A 24,020-nucleotide genomic window follows, 5' to 3' on the forward strand; every position below is an offset into this window, starting at 1 on the left:
AGCCCAATAACCAAATAATACCAATATAGAAAAAACGCTCATGCTTGGGGTTGGTAAGATACAAAAAAGGCAATGGAATGCTGCTATACAGCTATACAAATGTACACAGATATTTTTCCAGTCACTTTCACTGCCACTTTTTGTTATACATTTAAAGATTTTTGGCACAGCTGACCTTATTCTTCTAAACCAGAATATCAATTCCCATGTGGCTCCAGTATAGTCCTTCCATTACAATACAGTTTTTCTTGGCTGCTAATTTCTTTTGCTCATTTTTGTTGTCTGCTACAATGTTCAAGCAATGTTAGTCTAATTCCCAGAAGCTAGGAAATGTATTATGATTACTTCACTTCAGCAGAATATTCTTTTCCTGGAATTAGTCAACTGAAGAATGTTCAATACAAACCGTGTGTGAGATAGGGTTTAAACACTGTTGGGATTTCTTCTTAAAAAAAAAAAAGACTCACACCACAAAGGCTTTAAAATCTTTTTGAAAAGGGCACACATAGTAAAGGTTACAAATACACGGTAGCAAGTGATAATTGCAAAATCAGTAAAGCATTACCAAGTGCAATGGGCCTTAGGATAAGACAACCGGACGGGGCAGCATGCTCAAGAGGGTTCAAAGGCAGGAAGAAATTACTGAGTGCAAAAGAAGAAGATACAGACATGAATGACAAGAATGACAACCAGAAACCAAGGTAGGTAGTTCAGTGGAAGCGAGGAAAGCCATTTGGCTGAGTAAACCCTTCCAGTAGGAAAGCATTGGGAGATGAAGATAAAGCAATGGGCTCAGAGCCAACCCATCTCCAACTGCCAAGAGAAATACACTAGGGGAGATTCAGAGATTGCCTCTGAGGCCAGACAAATCCTGTTCTAAACCCACTTCTGCTACCTATCACCCTGGGTTTCCACGTCCATAAAATGTTGATAATAACAGTACTTATCTCAAAAAAGTTCTCTAAGCAATAAATAATAAAACTCTTACCACAGTGCTTAGCGTGTATCCGGGGATAAAGAGAGGTATTATACTAGCATATATCCAGGGATAAAGAGGTATTGCACATTTGTTCCTATTATTAGCCACGTTGAGGGGTCTAGAGCTTGTGTCGCCATTACAGGCGCTGTGGTGTGAAGTCCGTGATGATCTCCTCCATCTGTCAAACGACATCCCCAGCCCCACCCAGCCTTATCCACCACACCCCCTTTTTGCCACCTTCTCAATGCAACAGTATGGATTTGAACTGACTTCTTACCCACCCACATCATTCCCTAACACCCAAAGGCTTCCAGAACAAAGCCTACCTCTGTCCTCTGCTGTCAGTTCCCCCCGCAGTGTGACCGTGTCTGCTCTTACATATGCTAAACTCCAGGGGACAGCGAACAAGGGCGTGTGTGTAGGAAGACCTGGATTCAAATGCTGATGGTATATGTTATCCCTGATAAGCCATCTTCTCTGAACTCAGCTCACAGGTAAAACATGGAAATAATCCAGCCAGCTCGAGTATGTTAGTATGAGGCTTAAGCGAGATGAGGAAAGAAAAAGCAATTAGCCTGTCATTAAACACAGAATGCTAGGCACGGATGATCATCCCATTAACCCTGAAAACAACTCCATTCGGTACACTTTATAAGTAAGCAAAACGGAGATGGAAAGAGATGAGCTGACTTGCCTTGTCAGCCAGCCCAGGTGGCAGGGGTGTGTCAGAAACGGGCGGGCTGACCCCAGCACTGCCTCCCGCTCTCCTTCCTGCCTTCCCGCAGCCCGGGGAGTCACCACATCACCAGAGTCAGCCTCCCCAGGCCCAGGACACTGTCCGCATGGCATCACTTATGAGAATGTCTGTGGTTGACATAAAAGCCGTAATAAAATGAGAACCCTTAATATCTTGTAGGAAGTTTATTTATTAATCACATTTTTTTATCCCTAAGGGTCAAAGATCAACAGCCATTCTGATGGCCCAAAGAGGTCTCAAGAGGTCGACGAAGGTCCCAGCTGCTACCACACTCGCATTTCTTCTTCTTCCTGAATTAACATATTTTGATAAAAATTTCCGTCTTCTGAACACATTCTGCCTTCTCTCTCTCCTGGTCACAACCTGACAGAATTTGCAATCAGGTTGGCACTATGCCTCGGTGTGAGCTTGAATTTCTTATGAGCTACTTTTCTATTCACTCCTTATCAGTCTTCCACTCGGTTTCTGCGCCATCAATAATTTTTCTGTACACGGTACATCATGTTCTTTTCTTCACCTGTTTTAATACTGCTCTACAGTCACTCTATTGTTCTTCTTGGAAAGCTTCCCATTTCTTTGTTTTGACAACCTAAGGCAATTTTTTTATTGCAGTTTCCACAGAGCATTAATGCACGTGAAGATGTTTACTTATTTTTCCTTAAAGATACATATCCAACATTTCACTAAAGAAAATAACTTCCTTCTGCTATTACTGCTGGAGTCTTTGGACATTTGCATAATGCAATGATCCCTGTTCTCTCTCACTCAACCCAGGAACTTAATGTGCCCTAAAATATATGTTGGTACATCTGCTTTTTCACCAAGCAGACAAAAGGTATTTATTTAAACTGTGATTCATTCTTTCCTAATCCAGTACTGCCTTTTGCCTTCTTACATTTTCATGTGTCTCTTAAACTTCAGGGAGGTATGAGTGCAATATCCACAGGGCTTATTAATTTCTGCTGAACAAAGTTTGCTTCTCTCTAATTCTTTTCATTGTTTTCTTAAAAGATTTTATTTCTTTGTTTGAGAGAGTGAGCCAGGAAGCGAGCACAAGCAGGGGGAGCATTAGAGGGAGAGGGAGAAGCAGGCTCCCCACTGAGCAGGGAGCCCAATGTAGGGCTCGATCCCATGACCCTGGGATCATGGCCTGAGCTGAAGGTAGATGCTCAACTGACTGAGCCACTCAGGTATCCGCTGACTGCCTTTAATAAGGCTACATGCCTTTTTTGTGTGATTATAATTGTTTATTTTTTAACATATAATGTATTATTTGCCCCAGGGGTACAGGTGTGTAAATTATCAGGCTTACACATTTCACAGCACTCACCATACAACATATCCTCCCCAATGTCCATAATCCAGCCACCCTATTCCTCCCCATCACCCTCCAGCAACCCTCAGTTTGTTTCCTAAGATTAAGAGTCTCTTGTGGTTTGTCTCCCTCTCTGGTTTCACCTTGTTTCATTTTTCCCTTCCCTACCCCCCACAATACCCCCTGCCCTGCCTCTCAAATTCCTCGTATCAGAGAGATCATATGATTATTGTTTTTCTCTGATTGACTTATTTTGCTCAGCATATCCTCTAGTTCCATCCACATTGTTGTAACTGGCAAGATTTCATTTCTTTTGACGGCTGCATAGTATTCCATTGTATATATATACCACATCTTCTTTATCCAGTTATCTGCTGATGGACATCTAGGTTCCTTCCATAGTTTGGCTCTTGTGGATATTGCTGCTATAGACATTGGGGAGCAGGTGCCCCTTCGGATCACTACATTTGTATCTTTAGGGCAAATACCCGGTAGTGTGATTGCTTGCTCTGTTTTCTTTTTTTAAAAGATTTATTTATTTATTTATTTATTTGACAGAGAGAGATCACAAGTAGGCAGAGAGGTGGGCAGAGAGAGAGAGAGGAGGAAGCAGGCTCCTGGCCAAGCAGAAAGCCCGATGTGAGGCTCGATCCCAGGACCCTGGGATCATGACCTGAGCCGAAGGCAGAAGCTTTAACCCACTGAGCCACCCAGGCGCCCTGCTTGCTCTATTTTCAACTTTTGGAGGAACCTCCATACTATTTTCCAGAATGACTACACCAGTTTGCATTCCCACCAACAGTATAGGAGGGTTCCCCTTTCTCTGCATCCTCGCCAGCATCTGTTGTTTCCTGTCGTTTCCAAAATGACTAGTTTTAGTCATTTTGACTGGTGTGAGGCAGTATCTCATTTGGCCACATGCCTTTTGAAGAATAGCTTACATGCTCTGATTTTTTCAAGTGGGTTCTAGGAAATGCAAGAACTTTTCAAGTGGATGAATCCCTGGCCCCTTCCCAGAATATCAGCCTTCTCCTTTCACTTCCTCTTCACTTCACTCTTCCTTTGGGCTGTGGAAGTAAGCTAGAAGATCGTAAGTTCCTTTGATAGTCCCACAAACCAAATGGAAAAAATATATATGCATTAAGAATAACATTATGGAAATATCTGAGCAAAAGACTTTACAAGAATACACAAATTTGCCATGCTTTTCATACTGGACTGCCACTAGCAATTTTTCAAAAAGCTCATTTTAAAAAATTACTTATTTTTACTTTAATTTCAATATTGATCAATTGGGAGTTTTTTATTTTCTTCTTTTGTTCTTGGTAACAGATGCGATTATGGTCAATACTTCTAGGAGGCATGAATCCTTCTGCCTCAAGACATCCATGGCCACTTCAAACTGTATTATGATTCAGGGGATTATTTGGAACCTCCGGGGCTCTTCCAACTAGTTGTGAACACAGTCCAAACATAATTTCGTATATCTGTTTGTGTGAGTAATCCTTCTCCTCAGTATTTCACTTCTACCATAATAACCAGGCTATTCCAGACTATTAAAAATATCTCATAGTGCAACAACCAATCATATACCCACAGTGTTCTCGTTAAAGCCCAGGACTAAGCTGAATTAGGTGAGCAGAGGTAAAGCCCATGATGGAAGGCAACACCAACGCCGCCTTAGGAAGGCTGGACCTTCCTAAAGGCATGACTGCATATAACTCTGCATTCTGCAAAAAGGAGCATCTTTCAACTGGCAACCTGAACGCTTTCTGAGGTTACGAAATTTCTCACCAAAACCAGCTTTCTCTTTTCAGAGGAAAAATACAGTGAACTGATTTAAGAGTAAAGACGTAGGAGCCAGGCTGCAGGAATGTGACTTGCAGGTTCGTGTATTAGCTCTGTTATTCAGGGCAAATTACAACCCTCCCTGGGTCCCCATTATCATACCAGTGAAATACAGACAATAATGGCATCAAACCATTGAGTTGTCATGACAATTAAGTGAGTTAATATATGTAAATCTCTTAAAACAGTGGATGAATACAGCAAATACTCAATGAATGTCAGTTATTGTTACTAATAATATTCAATATACTCTGGGGAATTAGTTACTGGAATTCAGTATTACCTCTGGTAAGAGAACTGTCACCTCATCATTTAGCATGTACTTAGTAAATACTTGTCAAGTTACAGTCACTGAGGTGATGACATTTCATAAAAAACACTCTAGCACAAAGGCTGATGGACAAGGGAGAATGTTTACTGCACTTGTAAATCCAATGCAAAACCTCAAAAGCTGAATGAGTGAAGGGTCCCTGTTGGCTCAGATGGACTAAGGGGTCAAGAGGGTCTTGGGATCAGGGGGCCCGAAGAGCCACATCCACCTAGGCCTAGTTGAGAATCAACTGTACAGCAGATGTTTTAACATGTGACAAGAAAGCAGGAGAAAACAAGAAATCTCTCGATCAGACTCACATAACTTGGGGCTTTCCCAGATTAGATCTCCCTGGATTATTCCAGATCCAAAGAGACTCCTCAGGTTAAGGAAATCAAAATAGGGAAGCCTAGGTGGCTCAGTGGATTAAGCATCTGCCTTCAGCTCAGGTCGTGATCCCAGAGTCCCAGGATCGAGTCCCACATTGGATTCCCTGCTCAGCACAGAGCCTGCTTCTCCCTCTGCCCCTCTCCCCTACTTATGCGCATGAGCTCTCTCTGACAAATAAATAGACTCTTTAAAAAAAAAAAAAAAAAAAAAGGAGATCAAAATAAGGTAAAACCTGGAGACTCCCATAGGTACATTTTCTCCCCAGCCACATAAAACCTTTCAATCCATTTTCTATGTGGAAATCAACTATCTAACCAGATTAACCAGAGGTTGAAGCATAATTTCGGTGGGAAAGATGTGGTCTTAGAAAACAGCCTGTACACATAAAACCCAGCACAGCTACTGCCTCTGAGGAGACAGCAAAGGAAATGGAACCAAAGGCACTATTAAAGTAGAATTCAGCTATACCAATACAATTCCATTCCTTAGGGGAAAAAAGAAAAAAATCCTGGAAATAAACATGACCGAATGTAATATGGGTGCTTGTTATATTATCTTTTCATACTCACCTGAATATTTTAAATTTCTAGACCCAAAAAAGGCATAAACAAAAGCAGCCTTTCCTTACTTAAAATTTCTCCTCTAAAAAATAAAAATAAAAACTAATGATATGAATAACAGACTACATGCATCATCTACGTAGAAAATCCAATGGAATCGACAAAAACAAAAACAAAAACACAAAACAGAATCTCTTGGAACTAATAAGAAATTATAGTAAGGTTGCAGGACACCAGATTAAAATATAAAAATCAACTGCTTTCCTGTATATAAGAAATGAACATGGAATTTTAAATTAAATATAAAATACCATTTATATTAGCAACCCAAAAAATGAAATACTTTGGTATAAATATAACAAAATAAGTACAAGATCTATATGAGGAAAACTACAACATTTTGATAAATGAAATTAAAGAACTAAATATATGGAAAGTTGTTCTAAGTTCATGGACAGAAAGATTCACTTTTGACAAGAATTCAGTTCTTCCCAAATTCATCTATAGATTCAAATGCAATCCCAATCTAAATCACAGCAAATTATCTTGTGGATATGGACAAACTGATTCTAAAGTTTATATCAAGATGTAAAAAATTTAGAGCAGCCAACAGAATACTGAAGGAGAAGAATAAAGTTGGAGGACTAACACTACCCAATTTCAAGACTTAACTATAAAGTTATAATAATCAAGACAGTATTGTATTAGTCAAAGAATAGACAACAGATCAATGGAACAAAATAAAGATTTCAGAAATAGGGACGCCTAGATGGCTAAGCTGGTTAAACTTCTGCCTTCAGCTCAGGTCATGATCCCAGGGTCCTGGGATCGAATCCTACATTGGGCTCCTTGCTCAGCATGGAGCCTGCTTCTCCCTCTGCCTGTTGCTCCGTCTGCTTTTGCTCTCTCTGACAGGTAAGTAAATAAAATCCTTAAAAAAAAAAAAAAAAGATTTCAGAAATAGACCCACATAAACATGATCAACTGATCTCTGACAAAAGAGACATTCAATACAAAGAAGGAAAGATATTCTTTTCAACAAATGGTATTGGAACAACTGGGTATCCATAAGGAAAAAAATATATCTAGACACAGATCTTATAGACTTCACATAAATTAACTCAGAATGGATCACAGAATTAAATATAAAACACAGAAGTATAAAAGCCCTAGAGGATAACATAGGAGAAAGCATAGATGAGCTTGAGTATGGAGATGATTTTTAGATAAAACACCAAAGGCATGATCCATGAAGAAATTACTGATAAGCTGGACTTCATTAAAATTAAAAAGTTTTTCCTTATGAAAAATGTTAAGAGAATGGGATAACAAGCCACAGACTGGGAGGAAATGTTTACAAAAGACAATTTGATAAAGGACTATTACCCAAAATTTATAAAGAAGTCTTAGAACTCAACAATAACAAATAATCTGATTAAAAAATGGGCCAAAGGCCTTAACAGACACCTCATTAAAGAAAATATACAGATGACAAATAAGCATATGAAAAGATGTTCCACATTATATGTTATCAGATAACTGAAAATAAAAACAACAAGATACCACTACACATATTACAATGGACAAAATTCAAAAGCTGATAACATCAAATGTTGATGAAGACGTGGAGCAAGAGGAACTCTGGTTCACAGCTAGGGGCAATACAAAAATGGTACAGCCACTCTGGAAGACAAGTTTGGCAATTTCCTACAAAACTAAACACACACACACACACACACACACCCCATGGGATCCAGCATGGGATCCAGCAATTGCACTCCTTAATATTTATCCAAAAGGGTTAAAAACTTATGCCCATACAAAAACCTGCACACAGATATTTATAACAGCTTTATTCATAACAGACCAAACTTGGAAGTAACCAAGATGTCCATCAGTAGGTGAATGAAATAACTGTGGGGCATCCAGACAATGGATTAGTCAGCACTAAGAGAAATGAACTATCATGCCATAAGAAAGCATGGGGAAAACTTAAATGTATATTATTAAGAGGGAGACACTAATCTATAAAGGCTGCATACTGTATGATTCCAACTATCTGACATTCTGGAAAAGGCAAAACTATGGAGACAGTAAAAAGAGCAGTGGTTACCAGGGGTGGGGAGCTGGGAAGAGATGAATAGCGGAGGAGAACACAGAGGATTCTTAGGACAGTAAAATTACTCTTTAAGATATTCCAATGATGAATCCGTGTCATTGTACCTTTGTCCAAACCCCCACAATGTACAACTCCAAGAAGGAACCCTATGTAAACTATGAACAATGGGTGCTATGACATGTCAGTGCAGACTCATCCTTAGTGACAAATGTACCAGTCTGGTGAGTGATGTTAATAATGGGGACGCTATGCATGTGTGGGGGCAGGCTGATGGGAAACCTCTGTCTCCTCCTCTCAACCTAGCTGTGCCCCTAAAACTGCTCTAAAAAATTAAGTTAAAAACCACAGGCACTGACTAGTGTACCACTGTGACCACAATGAATTGCTTTGGCATGCCTGCAGTGAATGGTTTCACAGATAGGCATGAACTCTGCTGAGGTTTTTTTTTTTCTCATGTATGTGTTGTTTTATTCATCATTATTTCCCTACGAGGCACAAAACAGATAGACAATAAATAATTACTGAATGAATAAGTGAGTCATCAATTGTATGATGAATGATGAGTTGAGAAAATAATATTGGGCCATCATTATCAGTGATAGCTTCCGATTCATTTCTCCTTTATCTTAAGAGTGCCGTAGTAGGGTTGGTTCTTGATTTGTTTTAAAATCTCTAGTTCATGTTTGTGTTTTCTGAGGGTCAGCAAGTTATTTCTTTTTTGAGGTTCTCTTGGTGGTGGCTAGTTTGACTATTGCCTACACGTGCTCAGTGGGGACCCTTGTGATTCATCAGCACTCAGAGCTCATAATAAGATATCTGGACTGCCTGTGTTTCCGTGTTTCTAATCCAGGATAGTAAATGGTCCGTTTCCCAAAGTATTCATTACTGTTTTGGATTTCCATAACAGCAGATTCTTAAACAGCAGATTCTTCAGGGACAGAACTCTTCTTCTCATATTCATTACAGGGCTTTAGTTGAGTCTCTTTACATTCATTCTTTTTTTTTTTTTTTTAACTGAATTGTAGTCGACACAATGTTACATTAGTTTCAGATGCACGGCATAGCGATTCGATTCAACTCTCTACTGTATGCTAGGCTCTCCGCAAGTGTAGCCACTGACACCACACAACACAATGATGATACCATGGACTGTATTCCCTATGCTGTGCTTCTTATCCTCATGACTTATTCATTCCAGAACAGGAAGCCTGAACCTCCCACTCTCCTTCACACATTTTCCTGTCTCCCACCACCACCCCATCCCCTGCAACCATCAGTTTGTTCTTTGTATTTATGGGTCTGTCTCTGCTTTTGTTTATCAGATTCCACATGTAAGTGAAATCCTATGGTTTTTTTCTTTTTTCTTTTCTTTTTTATTATGTTCATTTAGCCACTGCACAGTACATCATTAGTTTCTGATGTAGAGTTCAATGATTCATTAGTTGCTTATAATACCCAGTGCTCATCACAGCACATGTCCTCCTTAATACCCATCACCCAGCCTATGGTATTTTTCTTTCTGTCTTTCACTTAGCACAATACCCTCTAGGCCCACCCATGTTATTGTAAATGTTCTTAGCTGAATAATATTCCGATACACATTAACTTTAGAAGTCCCAATCGAAAGTCCACAAAGCAGGAGCCCCTAGGTGGCTCAGTGGGTTAAGTGTTCGACTCTTGGTTTGGGCACAACCTACGGTCTCGTGGTCATGGGATCAAGACCCAAGCTGGACTCTGCACTCAGTGAATCAGAGTCTGCTTCAGATTCTTTCTCCACCCGCCTCTGCCCCTCCCCACTCATGCTCTCTCTCAATAAATAAAATCTCAAATAAATAAAACCTTTTTTAGAAGTCCACAAAGCAATACTATTTCTACCTTTCTCTCTCTCTCTCTCCCTCTCTCTCTCTCATACACACACAATCTATCTTTCAAAAATGTCACACATAGAAAAGTTTCCCTGAAGAGCAATACCACTATCCAGCAGAAAATTCAGCAGATACAATAATCAGAGACCCAGGACTGCATCTATAACTGAACAGCTAGCTCACTGTTGCTTTACAGAACTTTGCTTTACAGAAAAATGGTATTCGATGACTGCTTCCTGATGAAATGTGACACATCCCACCTAGCATTTCACTTTAAAATGAAGAATAGTTTTCTCAAAAGTGCTAAGCTGGGTGCTACAAACAGCGAAATCCCCCGTAGCACCAGCATGATGAGGACATGGCCAAGAGCCAACCCCAGCGTCATCAGCGCCCAACATGTAAAATGGCTAAAGCCACTTGGGCTCCATGAAATGCAGGAAAAAGGGGAATAGGTTGATTCTCCCAGTATACTTCTGCCTTCCCCAAAATAGTCCTTTCTAGAAACTTCTTATAAATCTTTCCAGGAAACACTGTGAAGGGCCTGACCTTGCTAACCGATATAGTAGAATCAAATGGATGTGTGTTCAAATCCTGAATCTTCCACATTCTAGCTATGTATCGATGTGAAAATTATGCAACCTCTGTGAGTCTGACCTTTCACATACATGTAAATGTGGTGGGAAGATCTACTTCCCAAGCACTTGGTGACAATTAAAAGTTTCTTTCCTGGCTTGAAATAGGCAATCCATGTTGGCTCTCTTTTCACCTCCCAGTGGAATGGACAATGACTACTTAAGCCAGAACTCTCAAGACATTGAAAAGTAGCACCACAGATATATTAGGTAGACAGCTTATCTTCCCCATGCCCAAATACAGAGACTGGACATTTTCAGATTTGTGCACAAGTGCTAATTGGGACTGTGTTGTACTGGGCCTCATGCTTTAAATATTTCATGCCATTTCTAAGAACTGATTATTCCTATTTTATGGATATGGAAATCACTTAATCCAAAGTTTATACTGCTACTAAATGAGAAATCTGGGACCTAAGTCCATTTGGTGTGACCCCAGGAGCCATGCACCTAACCACTGAGCACACCACGGCTCCACCAATATTAAAAGTAAATGAAGATGGAAATTCTAGAATCACTTTTGGGGGCAATTGCATCAATAGAGGCCTTCATGTCAACATACTATTTTCCTCATGGGAAAACTAAACTGTTTCTTATTTTCAAGCTCGAAATCTAAGTCAAATACACAAATTTGGTTAGAATTTATCTTGGCCACACACAGTGAATACCTGGCAGTTAATAGCTACAGTCTGACATTGAGCTGCACTTGCTGTATCACTTATGAAAACGTCGTCAACACTGGGCTTTAGAGCTTCCAAAAGACCATGCCAGGAAAAGATATTTGTTTTGCATCTGCTCATTTTCTTTGCCAAGTAGAAAAGCAATTATCTGTGCCAATACAAAACACAACAGCTGCTTGGACACAATACACATAAGAAGAAATGATTATTTTAATCAGAAACCAGAAATCAAAATTATATCAAACTTAGCATACTGAATGCATAATAGGAAGGGATTATCACCTCTGTGAAGTTTCCATTAATTTCTATTCTTTAGAAGAAAATCATAAATCAAAAAGGCATAAATCAATTAACAGGTGTGGATAAATGGTAGAGCCTCTCCCTACCACAGGCAAATGCACTCTTAAGGCTCCTGCTAACTGATCTTAAATATAATAATTCTTCCAAAATTACAAAAATGTGTAGAGAAAATTTTATATAAGAAATTTTATATAAGAAAATTTTATATAATCTTTACAGATAAAGAGAAAATATGGAGCTTTCACAGATATGTAGGATTCAAATATGTTAAAAATCTCAGAATTACTGCTTTGTCATTCTCAAAAGTATACAAATAACATCAAATGGTTTGAGCTTTTTAATCTTCACTTAAAAATTGTGCTCCATCCAGCTTTATGCTCAGACTTCTCGTATGTGTGATCCAAAAAAACAGACGAGCTTGTCCTGCACCTGTTGTTGCCCTTCCTTAGGCAGGAGTCAAAGTCCCCTGGCATCTCTCCCAAATTCCTCGTGACAGGCTCCTGCCAACCTTCTCAGCCTCATCTCCCATTACTCGAGTCCTGAGCTGCTTATTACACACACACGTGCACACACACACGAACACACAGACACACGTGCACACACACACGAACACACAGACACACGTGCACACACACACATACGCTCCGCAGGTGCGCGCTGCCGCATTCTCCCTCACGCTATACCTTCTGCCTGGAGAGCCGTCCTGCCTTCAGTTCACTGGCTCATCTGCGACAACACGGCTCACATCAGATTTCCCTAGCCGACATGCTATGCGGCCCTGCATATCCCTCCTTCGGTGTGCAGGTATCTAACTGCACTTACTGCCACAGATGACCTTATCTATCTGTACAACCTCTCTCCTGGGCTGTAAGCACATCGACGCTGGGCCAATCAGTCCCCCTCTGGGACTCTGCAGTCAGGACCCAGTGAATCTAGCCCCTCTTCTGTGGAACTGAGCTGCGAGGCTATGTGAAGCTAGGACTGAGGCAGCTCTGCACTGAACAAAATAAGAAAAGCTAGTCTTTAAAAAGAGGTGGAAAGAAAAACAACACGAATTTTTTTTTTTTTAAAGCAAAAGACCATGAAGCCCCAAAGAGGCAGAAAATAAATCTGCTGACTTTGCCAGTTTTTGTGTCCCTAACAAACCCAGGCTCAATTTCCATGCTGGGGTGCTGGCACATTCCAGTGTGTCCTTCTAACAAATGCCTCAATTTGCTGAAGCAAGTTTTCAAAAGGCTTTGTTCTTTGCAAGCAAATGATCCCTAAGACATTTTTGTACCAAGTGTTTAATAAATGTTTATTAATGAAATGAATCAACAAACTACTTCTGCATAGATAGCAGCAGGAGTCAGCTTCCAAAGGCATGGCACTGATTACAACAGGAAAACTGAAGGCAAAATTTGATCTTTTCCCATATTGATAGTTTTCATCAAGACATCTGACTTAAGTTTTAAAGACTTCGGGTCATCAAGAACTCAAGACGGAAAAGGAAATGACAAAATGCACATTAGCAAAATGCCCTCCACTGTCCATTTAGTTACTCCTGAGAGCCCTACATGAGGGTCATTTCTCCATGTCGTCTCCTTTCACAGTCAACCCCCTTCCACCTGCACACGTGTCCATGGAAGACACAAAGAGGAACAGCGACAGCACAGACTCATAAGGGTCTGGCCAAAACAGGCCTCACAGAGAGTTTCACATGACTGGAAACCAGTCCACCCTGTCTCCCTTATGTTGTGTCACAGGTAAGAAAAACAAAAATCCATGGGAGTAAAGTAACTGGCCCAAGGACCCCCAACAAATCAGAATCAGAGTGAACCCAGTTTTCCCACAAACCAGGCCAAGGCTCCTACACTACCCAGAGGTGCCTCTCATTTCTTTACATACACAGTCCACCCTGGGAAATAAACTCTTCCTTTACCAAACAAACAAATAAGCAAAAAAACCTATTAGCAACCCTACATTGTTGAGACTTTTCACAAACAGCATAGAGGGACAATGATGACAGTTTCAGTGTTCAAGACATCATGTTCTCTTGAACCAATAGTTCTCAGCTATTATTGTACCTGTATTTTCTGCTTAAAAATAACTGGAGATTGGCACTCAATCTCAATTTATCTGAAAGGTTTACCTAACCTTTGCAGCTGTAAATTACACACCATAAAAAAGAGAGAAACAAGTTGCATGAGGATAAACACACAGCCTTTCACTGACTGCATGAAAACCCAAACTGTAATCAAACAGATGAATTATTTATTTTTAATTTATTTTTAATTTTTAATTTTTTTAAGTAATCTCCACACCCAATGTGGGCCACAAACCCACAACCCTGAGGTCATGAATTTCACTCTCCACTGACTGAGCCAGCCAAGTGCGCCTAGACAACTTTTTTAAATCAAAAACATTCACTGTTATTGCAGTACAGATCATAATTCTTTTCACAAAGTCATATTCCTTTTACACTGACAAACAAAAATTACTTTAAGAGCTAAATGCAAAGTATGAAAAACAATCTATGATAAAGACTTAACTGTCAGGAACCCAAAGCTCTACCACTCAAAAGCTGAAATGTATTATTTATTCAATTAGGGACTGAGGGTATGTCTCACTCTTAACATGAGACAAACATACTTCCTCCGCCCCTCTGTCCAGCTTTGGCTGGTTGTTTGGGTTTGTTTGTTTGTTTTCCTTTTATTATTTTTTTCCAAATTATGATATATTAATCGCCTTCATTCCCTAAAAATCCATACTTATGTTCCACTTAAACACTTTACCAATACTTTTAGAGGTTAAATCGTTACAAGCAAATCTTTAATGCCAGGCTTCTCATGGAGACTGCTGCTTTTGGTGATTTCAAAATCAATACATATTTTCTACATTATATATAAAGTAATAAAGATCACGGTTTGAAAAACATGAGCGGCATTAAAAATTCACAAATCTACAACATAAAACACGTATTCCTATATGGCTGTCTGATCACCTACCTAAAAATATTGATAAATTAAGTCTTTATTATTTTTTTCAACCTAATGATTTGTTTACTAGAGCAATGTTTTATTCTGTAGTAATTCTAAAAAACCAAAAACTCTGAATTTTAAAAAGTCAACTGTTAGTCTCATAAACTAACACATCTTTGAGACAATTCATAATGGGCATGGTATTTATCAGTCAAGAATTAGTGTTAACACGAGAATTCTATCATCCTGCTAAACTTCAGTGAACTTTCCATGAGGGGTACAGGAATATTTTTCTTGAATAATCATTTCCCTTTAAACTACTTAAACTCATGAAAAAAGAGAAGACAACTAAATATCACAAGTAAAAATCAAGACTATTCAATTTTCTTTCATAAATGTGAATGTGCTAAAAGAAGATTTATAAACAGTATTTCTTCCACATTGGCTTTGGCATAAAACAAACAAGAGGGGGAAGAGAAGCAAAATCCTAGCACTACCATTAATGAAAAGCTATTTTAAGCTCTTTTCCTACATAAACTCATTCATTCCTCACAATACCCTCATGGGGTAGGAATCGGCAGGACTGCCACCTACCCACAAGGGAACGACAGACACAGAGAGATGAAGTAAGTGGCCAAAGACTATATACGTGGTAAGAAGTGGAACAGAATTCAAACCCGGGCACTCTGGTCTGAGCCCATGGTCTTTGTACACTGTCTCCCTCATAGGTTTTACTAGGAATGAAAATTGTAAGCTGCTCATAAAACCTGTGACCCCATCTCTGGCGGATGGTTAAGTGCACACTCCATGGGAGTGACTGTGGTTGACACTGATTTTGAAAAACATCGTGCTTGCTTCTAACAAGGGAATTTTCAATCATTTTTATTCCCACAATTTCCACTCACAAGGTCCCTCCAAATACATCATATGTTAATAAAAAATTTTTTTAAAAAGTCCCTCCAAACTCTTCTTGAATTAAAAAAAAAAGTTTTTCTCAAGTATGTACATTTTTAAGATTCTCTTACATTCACACTACAAAACACATGACCAGATCAAAACGTGTGGCAGATGATTTTCAGAACAACAAGCTGAAAATCCCACCTAATTATCTGCAGCCACCATGAACGGATCGCTGGGCGTGGTGGCACAAGATTCCCGTGAGTTATTGATATACACCTTGAGTGTTTACAATGGTAAGATGAACTGATACTGCTATTAGAATCACTCTATAACCTCTCAGCAGGCTAACACTTAGAAAGATAAAGAGAAAAAAATTATTAAGCTGGATGTCAGTAGCATTAACAAAAAGAGCAAAGAAAGCAGTAAACTCCCTAAACATCCTAAGAGCCCTTGCTGTGCTCAGAGTAAGAAAGGAGAGCTGTTTGGTGGCCTGGAGACCACCCAGCCTCTTAAGCACACAGGACAGAGGTGCAGAGCTCCATACAGGGGCTGGTGAGGGGCTGGAAAAGCAGGAGGCCTGGGATCCTCTTCTATGAAGAGCTTATTGTGGCAATGACAAAACTGCATGCCAACCAGAAATGCCTACATTCTGATAGTTTTCTCTTTCAACATATGTCCCTGTGCATCCAGTTGGAAAGCAGATGCCTAAGCTTGATTGCTCTACACTGAGAAAGGAAAGAACTTATCATCCACTGACTGAAATTCCCAGGGGATCGAAGATTGCCAAGAATCAGTACCCAATCAAGATTCAACAGAATGAACCAGGGGCTGTCAGCAGTTAGGAACTCTACCAACTGCCATCCATAAATTAAAAGGAATTTTGCCTCCTTAGCATGTGATTTATTTGGAAGAAGCTTTTAGTGCTATGTTCTGAATGAATCCAAGGAACACTTTACTGAAATGATCCATTTTAGTGCAGAGCTCAGTTCAAGAACCAAAGCAGATTACAATAAGCTTTCAGACAAACTCATCAAGGTAATTCCTGCCTCACCACATACTCTAGGTCTGGTTCAAAAAGAATGATCTCGCTCAAAACTAATGGTTAGGAAACAGTAAGAAGAAAAAACAATTCTTTTCTAATTCTGTATCCACACAAGAGAATACTTTTCTGATAAGTTCCATATTTCGAAAAAGCTATTTACTCTAAAAGAATCTGAAAGCCCAGCTTGGGTAAATCGATCCTACTAATGAACATTAAAGGTACATTAATGATAGTATCACAATAAACGCACTTCCTAATTAAGAAATCTGACAACACAGACTTAAAAATAACTTCGTAATTTATGTTTTAATGTTTTTTTTAATAATTTAGCCTCTTTTTAAAAAATTTATTTATTTGACAGACAGAGATCAAAAGTAGGTGGTGAGGCAGGCAGAGAGAGAGAAAAGAGGAAGCAGCTGAGCAGAGAGCCCAATGCAGGGCTCGATCCCAAGACCCTGGGATCACAACCTGAGCTGAAGGCAGAGGCTTTAACCCACTGAGCCACCCAGGCGCCCCCATTTCAATGTTTTTAAAAGAAATTTCTCACCCTTTCCATCACTCCTCTAGCAAAATACCACCATTTGTTCACCCTTCCCAATAAAATATTTCTTTCTCTACAGGAAGACAAATGCCTCCAGCAATCACTCACTTCCTTTCTCCAGTGCCTCACATTCACTAAGCATGTCTGCAGTTCACTGACATCCAAAAGGAGCACACAGTATTAGCAAAAGCTATGGTCAGATCGCTATGTTAAAAAGAAATGGACAAACTATGAAAAAGCTCATATGGGAAAAAAGTCAGAAGAAGTATCATTGGGATATTGTGCCCATAGGATAGGTTGATAGTGGACAGTTACACAGTTGTTACATAATAAATCATTTTAACAATAATTACGCTGGCTGGTTTGGCTAGTGTCTTTATAAAATGCAGCCCAGGCGTCATTGCTTTCCCGGATCCCTCCACCCATCATGTGCCTCCCTGAAGTAAGTCATAATGATCTGGAAGCAGCCATCCAAGAACAACTAAAAGACCAAAGAATTTACACCACTGAGGAAGAGAGAAAAATTCTCTAGCAAAATGTGGCCCAGTTCATCTTTAAACAAAGCAAAGTAGAAAATGATAAATAGCAACTGAAGAGAATCTGCAGTCTCTTTATAATAAAATCTTACTTAACATGTACTTTCATGAGGTGATCTATATTCTTAACATGGATTCATTTGAGGCTCACACCTGCATTACGAGATTTTAAAGTAGCGGAGGGGATTTATTATGAGCCCCCAAACTTCACCTGGAACTGCTGGATGATTTTCCATGTAGACCTATTAGTTAACACCACATCTCTTTCACTCAGTCGTTTATTTTTTTTAAAAATATTTTATTTTTAAGTAATCTCCACACCCAATGTGGGGCTCGAACTTACAGCCCCAAGATCAAGAGCCACATGTCTTCCTGACTAAGCCAGCCAGGCACCCCTGGGCATTTCATTTTGGAAAGCAGCAGCTGAATGAGACTAGAAATGGCTCATTTGAAAACCAGTCAACAGAAAAAGTGTGTAAAACTGGGGGTAAGGGGATACAAAAGAGAGCCCAGTTATTAGTCAGATACAAGCTTTCAACAGATTTTTTTTCTATCACTTGCAAATCACACTTCGCTAGCTTACAAAGTTCCTCTCAAAGCTGAGACTATTAATAATGATCTGCAACACACCTGCCCTATTCACAGGATCATATGTGTGGATGAAAGTACAAAATCCCACCTCAGGAGTTTAATCTGCACAGCATTTCTTACTTTGGGGGAAAAGAGTGTAATGCAAGGTCTACAGAAATCCAGCATTAAAACGATACTTAAAAGTTCAGTTACCCATTCCGCAAGTGAAGGTCAAAATATTTATGTGCCTCCCTAAGTCCCCTGAATTTAATTACCTCACAAATTCACTTTAGTGCCAAACTGTTCTCCAGTCCTAAACCTGTCTTAGTTTCTGGATCTGCATACCTATGGGTAAGGTATTTACAAGAAAAACTCTTTTAAGACCCAATGAAGTGAAAAAATTCTAACCACTACATTGCCCACAAAGGTAGAAAATGAGCTCATTTTAAGTAAAAATACCATGATCATCACCCAGCCAAGTTCCATGAAGGCAGGGCTGAATTTGCTTCACCACCATATTCCTCACACCAAAAATGGTATTGAGCACTGAGTAGGTACTCAGTAAATAGTGTTAAATGAAGGACCCCTGTCGGATCCAGCTGGAAAAAAGAGGAAATGACCAAGAACTTATTGAGCCAAGAACTGTTCTTCAGTGCCTAGTGTGACCATTGTCATTTAAAAATGAAATCAATCAAGTATATCATGAAAAGTTGACTATACATAGTTATGTATAAATGTTGCTATGAGTTCTGAAGATAAGAATTCACTGACCTTTCCAATGTGAAAAAGAAAATGTACCCATGTGTGAATGAATTTAACATAATAAAGAAGATAAGGGAAGGAATATTTACATACAAAACATTCCTCAATTCACATGGAGTAATTCAGTAAAACACAGCATCAACTGAAATCTTATCTGACTCCAGAGCATGTACCCTAAGTGTGAAGTTTTCTATTGCACTTTCTACCCATGAGTCAATCACCAACTCACGCAGAAAAACTGGTAACTGAATAAATGTAGTAGGGTCTTTTTTTTTTCTGGGTTGGGATTTTCCCCTATGTGTAGTAACCTCTGAAAACAGTTTACATCATAGTGTTCAGCCTAATTTTTTGTCAGACTAATGCCATCCACGCAGTACAAATGTGTACTAGCAAACAGGCTCAAAGTTCAATCAAAAAACATAAAAGAAAACCCATCCTACACAAACATCTCATGCCCTGCCTGCACCCTGCAGGTTCACCATTTTCATGATGCCGCCTGCTGTCCAGAAACCCACACGGAATGAGAAGGGTTATAATATGAAACTAGCAATCCAGACAAGGCCGGCTGCCATGCGCTGACCGGCCACCTGTGTGCCTGGCTCCTATCGGTCTGCATCTTACCTGTGCTATTGCTCTTAGTCCTGACAACCAAGTGGAGAGGAAAGGGTTATTCCTACTGCTTTCCCCATTTGCAGATGGGGAAACACAGGTTGAAGGAGATCAGAGATCATGTCTTCGTAGGAGCCGTGACTTAAACATGGTCTCGAGACCTTAGGAACTAGGACAGCACAACTTCTTGGACTTTTATTTGCTTTACCTGACCAGCTTCTGACAAAAGTTCATGCAACGTTTTACAAAAATAATTTTAACACTAATCAAATGTATACTCAAAAATATAATACCTTTCCTTTCAAAAGAGGGAAAATTTATGACAACTTTCCAAAGGAAAGTCTATCTTGCCCATAAACATGGTAACTTAGTAAAACTCTGACCCAGTTTCAGCTGTGCTGTATACTGCTCTTCAGATACCATTGTTTCTAAAATAATATCCTGGTGTTCAGGGTTTAAAAAAAAAATGTAACCTACAAGAGAATGTCACCTGATTCAATGTGTTAGCCCCAAACCCCATCAGAGCAAGTCAAAAGGTGCTTCATCGACAGTCTAAGAAGGATTGCAAGAATCTTTCCACCACCTGAGAGTTCAACAGAGAAGTGCACTCCACATCAAATGACACAGGTGTCCTGCCTCCTCCCCTAAGCCAAGTCCTCGCCTGGAACCCTGGACTTGCAGAAGATGACGATTTTAAATTTTTTTGAATTCTGCAGACCAGTTATTAAGTACATCCATTACTGAAAATGAAACAAAATTTTAAAAATCATATTAAAAGCAAAGGTGATAACCACTCAAAGCTCATCACTGCCTAATTGGTTTACTTCATTTTACTACTAACTCTGTGGTCTATGAGGCAGTGGAAATACTGCACAGTGGTGGGCTCTAACACATCTCCCCCTAACGCCATGGTCAAGGGTGTCACATATGTAGCCTGAAATGAGCCATGGTAGGAGTATTTCTAGGACATCAGCAAACGCAGCATTCCCCTGGTATTCCTAATTCATCCCATCCCTTTCTGCTGCCATGTCTTCCATCTCTCCTCTCGACAGTTTGTCAAACAGAATGACAAGGCTTGCAACAAGAACTTACCCACATGTACACACATCCACCAAATTTAAAATAAGAATGAAAACAAAAACCTAACACACCTCCAGATAACATCCTTCTCCACCATTCCTTCATTTATTTAAAAGATTTATTTATTGAGAGTTGAGTGGGCAAGCCCATTTAAAAGAGTGATTTATTCATTTGAGAGTAAGCAAGCGAGGGAGAGGGAGAATCCTGAAGCAGACTCCCCACAGAGTGTGGAGCCCAACACAGGGATTGATTTCTTGGCCCTGAGATCATGACCCTGAAACTGAAACCAGGAGTCAGACACTTAACTGAATGAACCACCCAGGCACCCCTCCACCATTCCTTCATTGTCAAATTTACTGAAAATTATTCTTTCTGTGATTAATTCCAACACTTTCTTCCCATCAGTTCATTAATTTAGTCATTTCACAAATATTCGAGCAACTACGATTAGCCAGACACTGTGAAAGTAACTGGGGATATGAATCTGAGTAAAGTCTAATATGGTCCTTTCTTCATGAGAGTCACATGTTGAAGCCACCTTGAAAATCTCCATATTCTATTAATTGCTCTTCTTTCTCCTCCTTGGCCTTTCTTTCTTTCTGTCTTTTTTTTTTTTTTTTTTTAAGATTTTACTTATTTGAAAGAGAAAGAGAGGGATATTCAGAGGGAGAAGCAGACTCCCCGCTGAACAGGGAGCCCAATGCAGGACTCGATCCTGAGACTCCAGGATCATGACCTGAGTCAAAAGCAGTCCCTTAACCAACTGAGCCACCCAGGTACCCTTCCTCCTTGGCCTTTCTTTAAAAATTAACAATTTCCCTAAAATTCTCTGTCTTCTTTTCCTCCACGGCCCTCCATAAAAAAGTCAAGATTTCCCCAATGATATAGGACTCTATCTTATCTCTCTTTTTCCTTCCACAGGAATTTCATACATTTTTGTGATTTCATCCTCCCCACCCCCGCCCCAAACTGTCAGAAAACCTACTCTCCCCTAGCCTTTCCATCTCAGTAACTGGTACCACCATCCACCCAACTGTTGAAGCCAGATACCCCCAAATCCTCATTTCCTGCCTTTCTCTTACTCTTCTCACCTCTCCCCTTCATCCCAAGCATCAGCAAGTCCTGTAGGACCTACATCCAAAAGATGTCCCAAATCCAACACAGTCCCTGTCACCCGTGGCCAAGACCTTGTTTGTTCACACAGTCTGTATAGAAGTCTCCAAACCCTCCTCTGCTTTATTCTTGCCCCCTTACATCAAGCACTACAAAGAAGCCAGTGAACATTTTAAAAAAGAAATGTGATCATTTCTCTCCACACTTAAAACAAGTAAGAAACCTCTAAAGTGTTCCTTCTCTACCCAGAATAAAATCCAAACTTAATTTTATAGCCAACAGGACCCTTCATTATCTGGGCCTGGCCACTCCCTGACCTCACCTCTTCCAGCTCCCACTTGCTCATTAGCCCAAGTCTGGAACCTTCTGCCCAGATCTTGGCAGGTCTTTGCAGGACTAGCTCCTCCTGTCATTACAGGGATTCTGGAGGCCTTCCCTGACCAACCAACCCCAATTTGGCCAGGCCAGGCCCGCCCCTCACTCTCTACCACACTGTTCATTCCTTGCTAATAATTTAGACTATGTCTTCTTCTACTGGAAAGGAAGCTATACAAGACTTCAGACCTTGTCCTCCTTATTTACCAGGACATCCCTGGTGCCTAGAACAGTGCCTGACACTTGACAGATGTTCAGTAGCTATGTTGATGAGTAAATGAATGAAATGAATGAACGAAGCAAAATCCAAAAACACCGACAAAAGTGGGAATAACTGGAAACCAAGACTCTGAAATGAGAGTTTTCTAGGATCGCACAGAGGAATAAGAACTGGAATCTGAAGTGGTAAAATGTTAACAGGATGAATCTCTTTTCCATCTTTATTAAATTCTGACTTGCCCGTGGTTCAAACTATTTGAGACGCAACCTAATTTAGTGAGGGGACCTGTTCTGATGAATCTGTTAATTTTCACGGCTGGGTGAAAAGAGGACCCCCACCCTCCCAGAGTGCCTGCTCTTCCATGCACGGCTTTTCCCTAGGGACACAGTCAAGTGTCTGTCCTGCCTAACTGAGGCTTCTCAGACCCACGTCCCACCCGGTGCTTCCAAATCAAGGCCCAGAGCGGGGCAGCTACTTGCTGCTTCCAGCGACTCCTATCTTACCTCATCTAATATAGGGAAAGGGAAGAATGAAGAGGAGGAGGAGGGAGGGAAAGGCGGAGAGAGAGAGGGGAGTCAGGAAACACTCACTGGGTATTTTACTTCTCCTGCCCAACCCTGGCTACACCAGGTGGTGCTGGAGCATGAAAATGGCCCTGGGGAGCCCTGTCAGTACCTCATCACGGACCACATGGCTCGAGGAGACACTGGGAATCCACTGCTCTTGGGTTCTGGCGGCGATGGGGAGTGGCAACCACCCCAAGCTCCTCGGTGAGGAAATCGCTGTTGCTTCCCATTCTCCCGGTGAGGGTGCACAGGCAGAGAGGAGGGCTGAGGGCTCGCAGGCTGCTGTGGGCTGCGTTGATGGATGACCCCATTGCTTCTAATTATGTACGTGGCAGTGAGGGGAGAGAAAGTCAAACAGAATGATAAGGCTTTCAACAAGAAGTAACAGTCCCCTGACCCACTCCCAAGTCCTGTTCCCTGGAAGCAATCATCCTCAAGACTTTTAGGTTTTTTGTTTCCGGTATATATCACAAGGTTTTAAAAAGAACACAATTATAACATTTTTTTTTAAATTTTAGAACTTAGGTTTACTTACTACTATAGAATACTAGGTTTCAGTCTCTCTTACAAGGTTGCCAACACTCACATACACATGCACACACACACACACACACATGCACACACACTCACACCCCTCATCCTCCAGATAGATTTCTTTCAAAATATTTGATTGAAGTGGTATTCGGGATTTACATAATTATGATCTTGTAAAATATCATTCATAGCTGATCTGTCCAATGTACCTTGGTTATATTTTCTTTCATGAATCCTCTGAAGTAGAATTCATAACCATCAAATGGGCAAAAATTAAAATATCTGACACTACCAAGTGAAGCCCAAAATGTGGAGCAAAGCCAAGGGGATTCTCAGACAATTGCTGCAATTGTTTCAAGTCCTCTAGTAGAGGACGCGGCGAACATGTGTCTATCTGTGGTTCCAGCAACTCCCCTTCTATGCCTGAGAGAAACCCACATGTATTTGCACACACACA

The 24,020-nt window shown here is 40.3% G+C and overlaps 1 protein-coding gene across 2 annotated transcripts in view; it reads right to left on the reverse strand.

Moving 5' to 3' along the window:
* Positions 1 to 24,020, reverse strand: part of TMTC1 (transmembrane O-mannosyltransferase targeting cadherins 1) — a 264,007-nt gene that overhangs the window by 202,583 nt on the left and 37,404 nt on the right. For both annotated transcript variants that reach the window (XM_013057825.2, XM_004755702.3), the window contains one exon: positions 23,139 to 23,345. In XM_013057825.2, coding sequence (XP_012913279.2) covers positions 23,139 to 23,345 — 207 coding nt within the window. The remainder of the gene's footprint in view (positions 1 to 23,138; positions 23,346 to 24,020) is intronic.

This window comes from Mustela putorius, unplaced genomic scaffold (genome assembly GCF_011764305.1).
Source record: "Mustela putorius furo isolate JIRA1106 unplaced genomic scaffold, ASM1176430v1.1 tig00537227_pilon_pilon_pilon, whole genome shotgun sequence".
In the NCBI taxonomy this organism is placed as follows: Eukaryota; Metazoa; Chordata; class Mammalia; order Carnivora; family Mustelidae; genus Mustela; species Mustela putorius.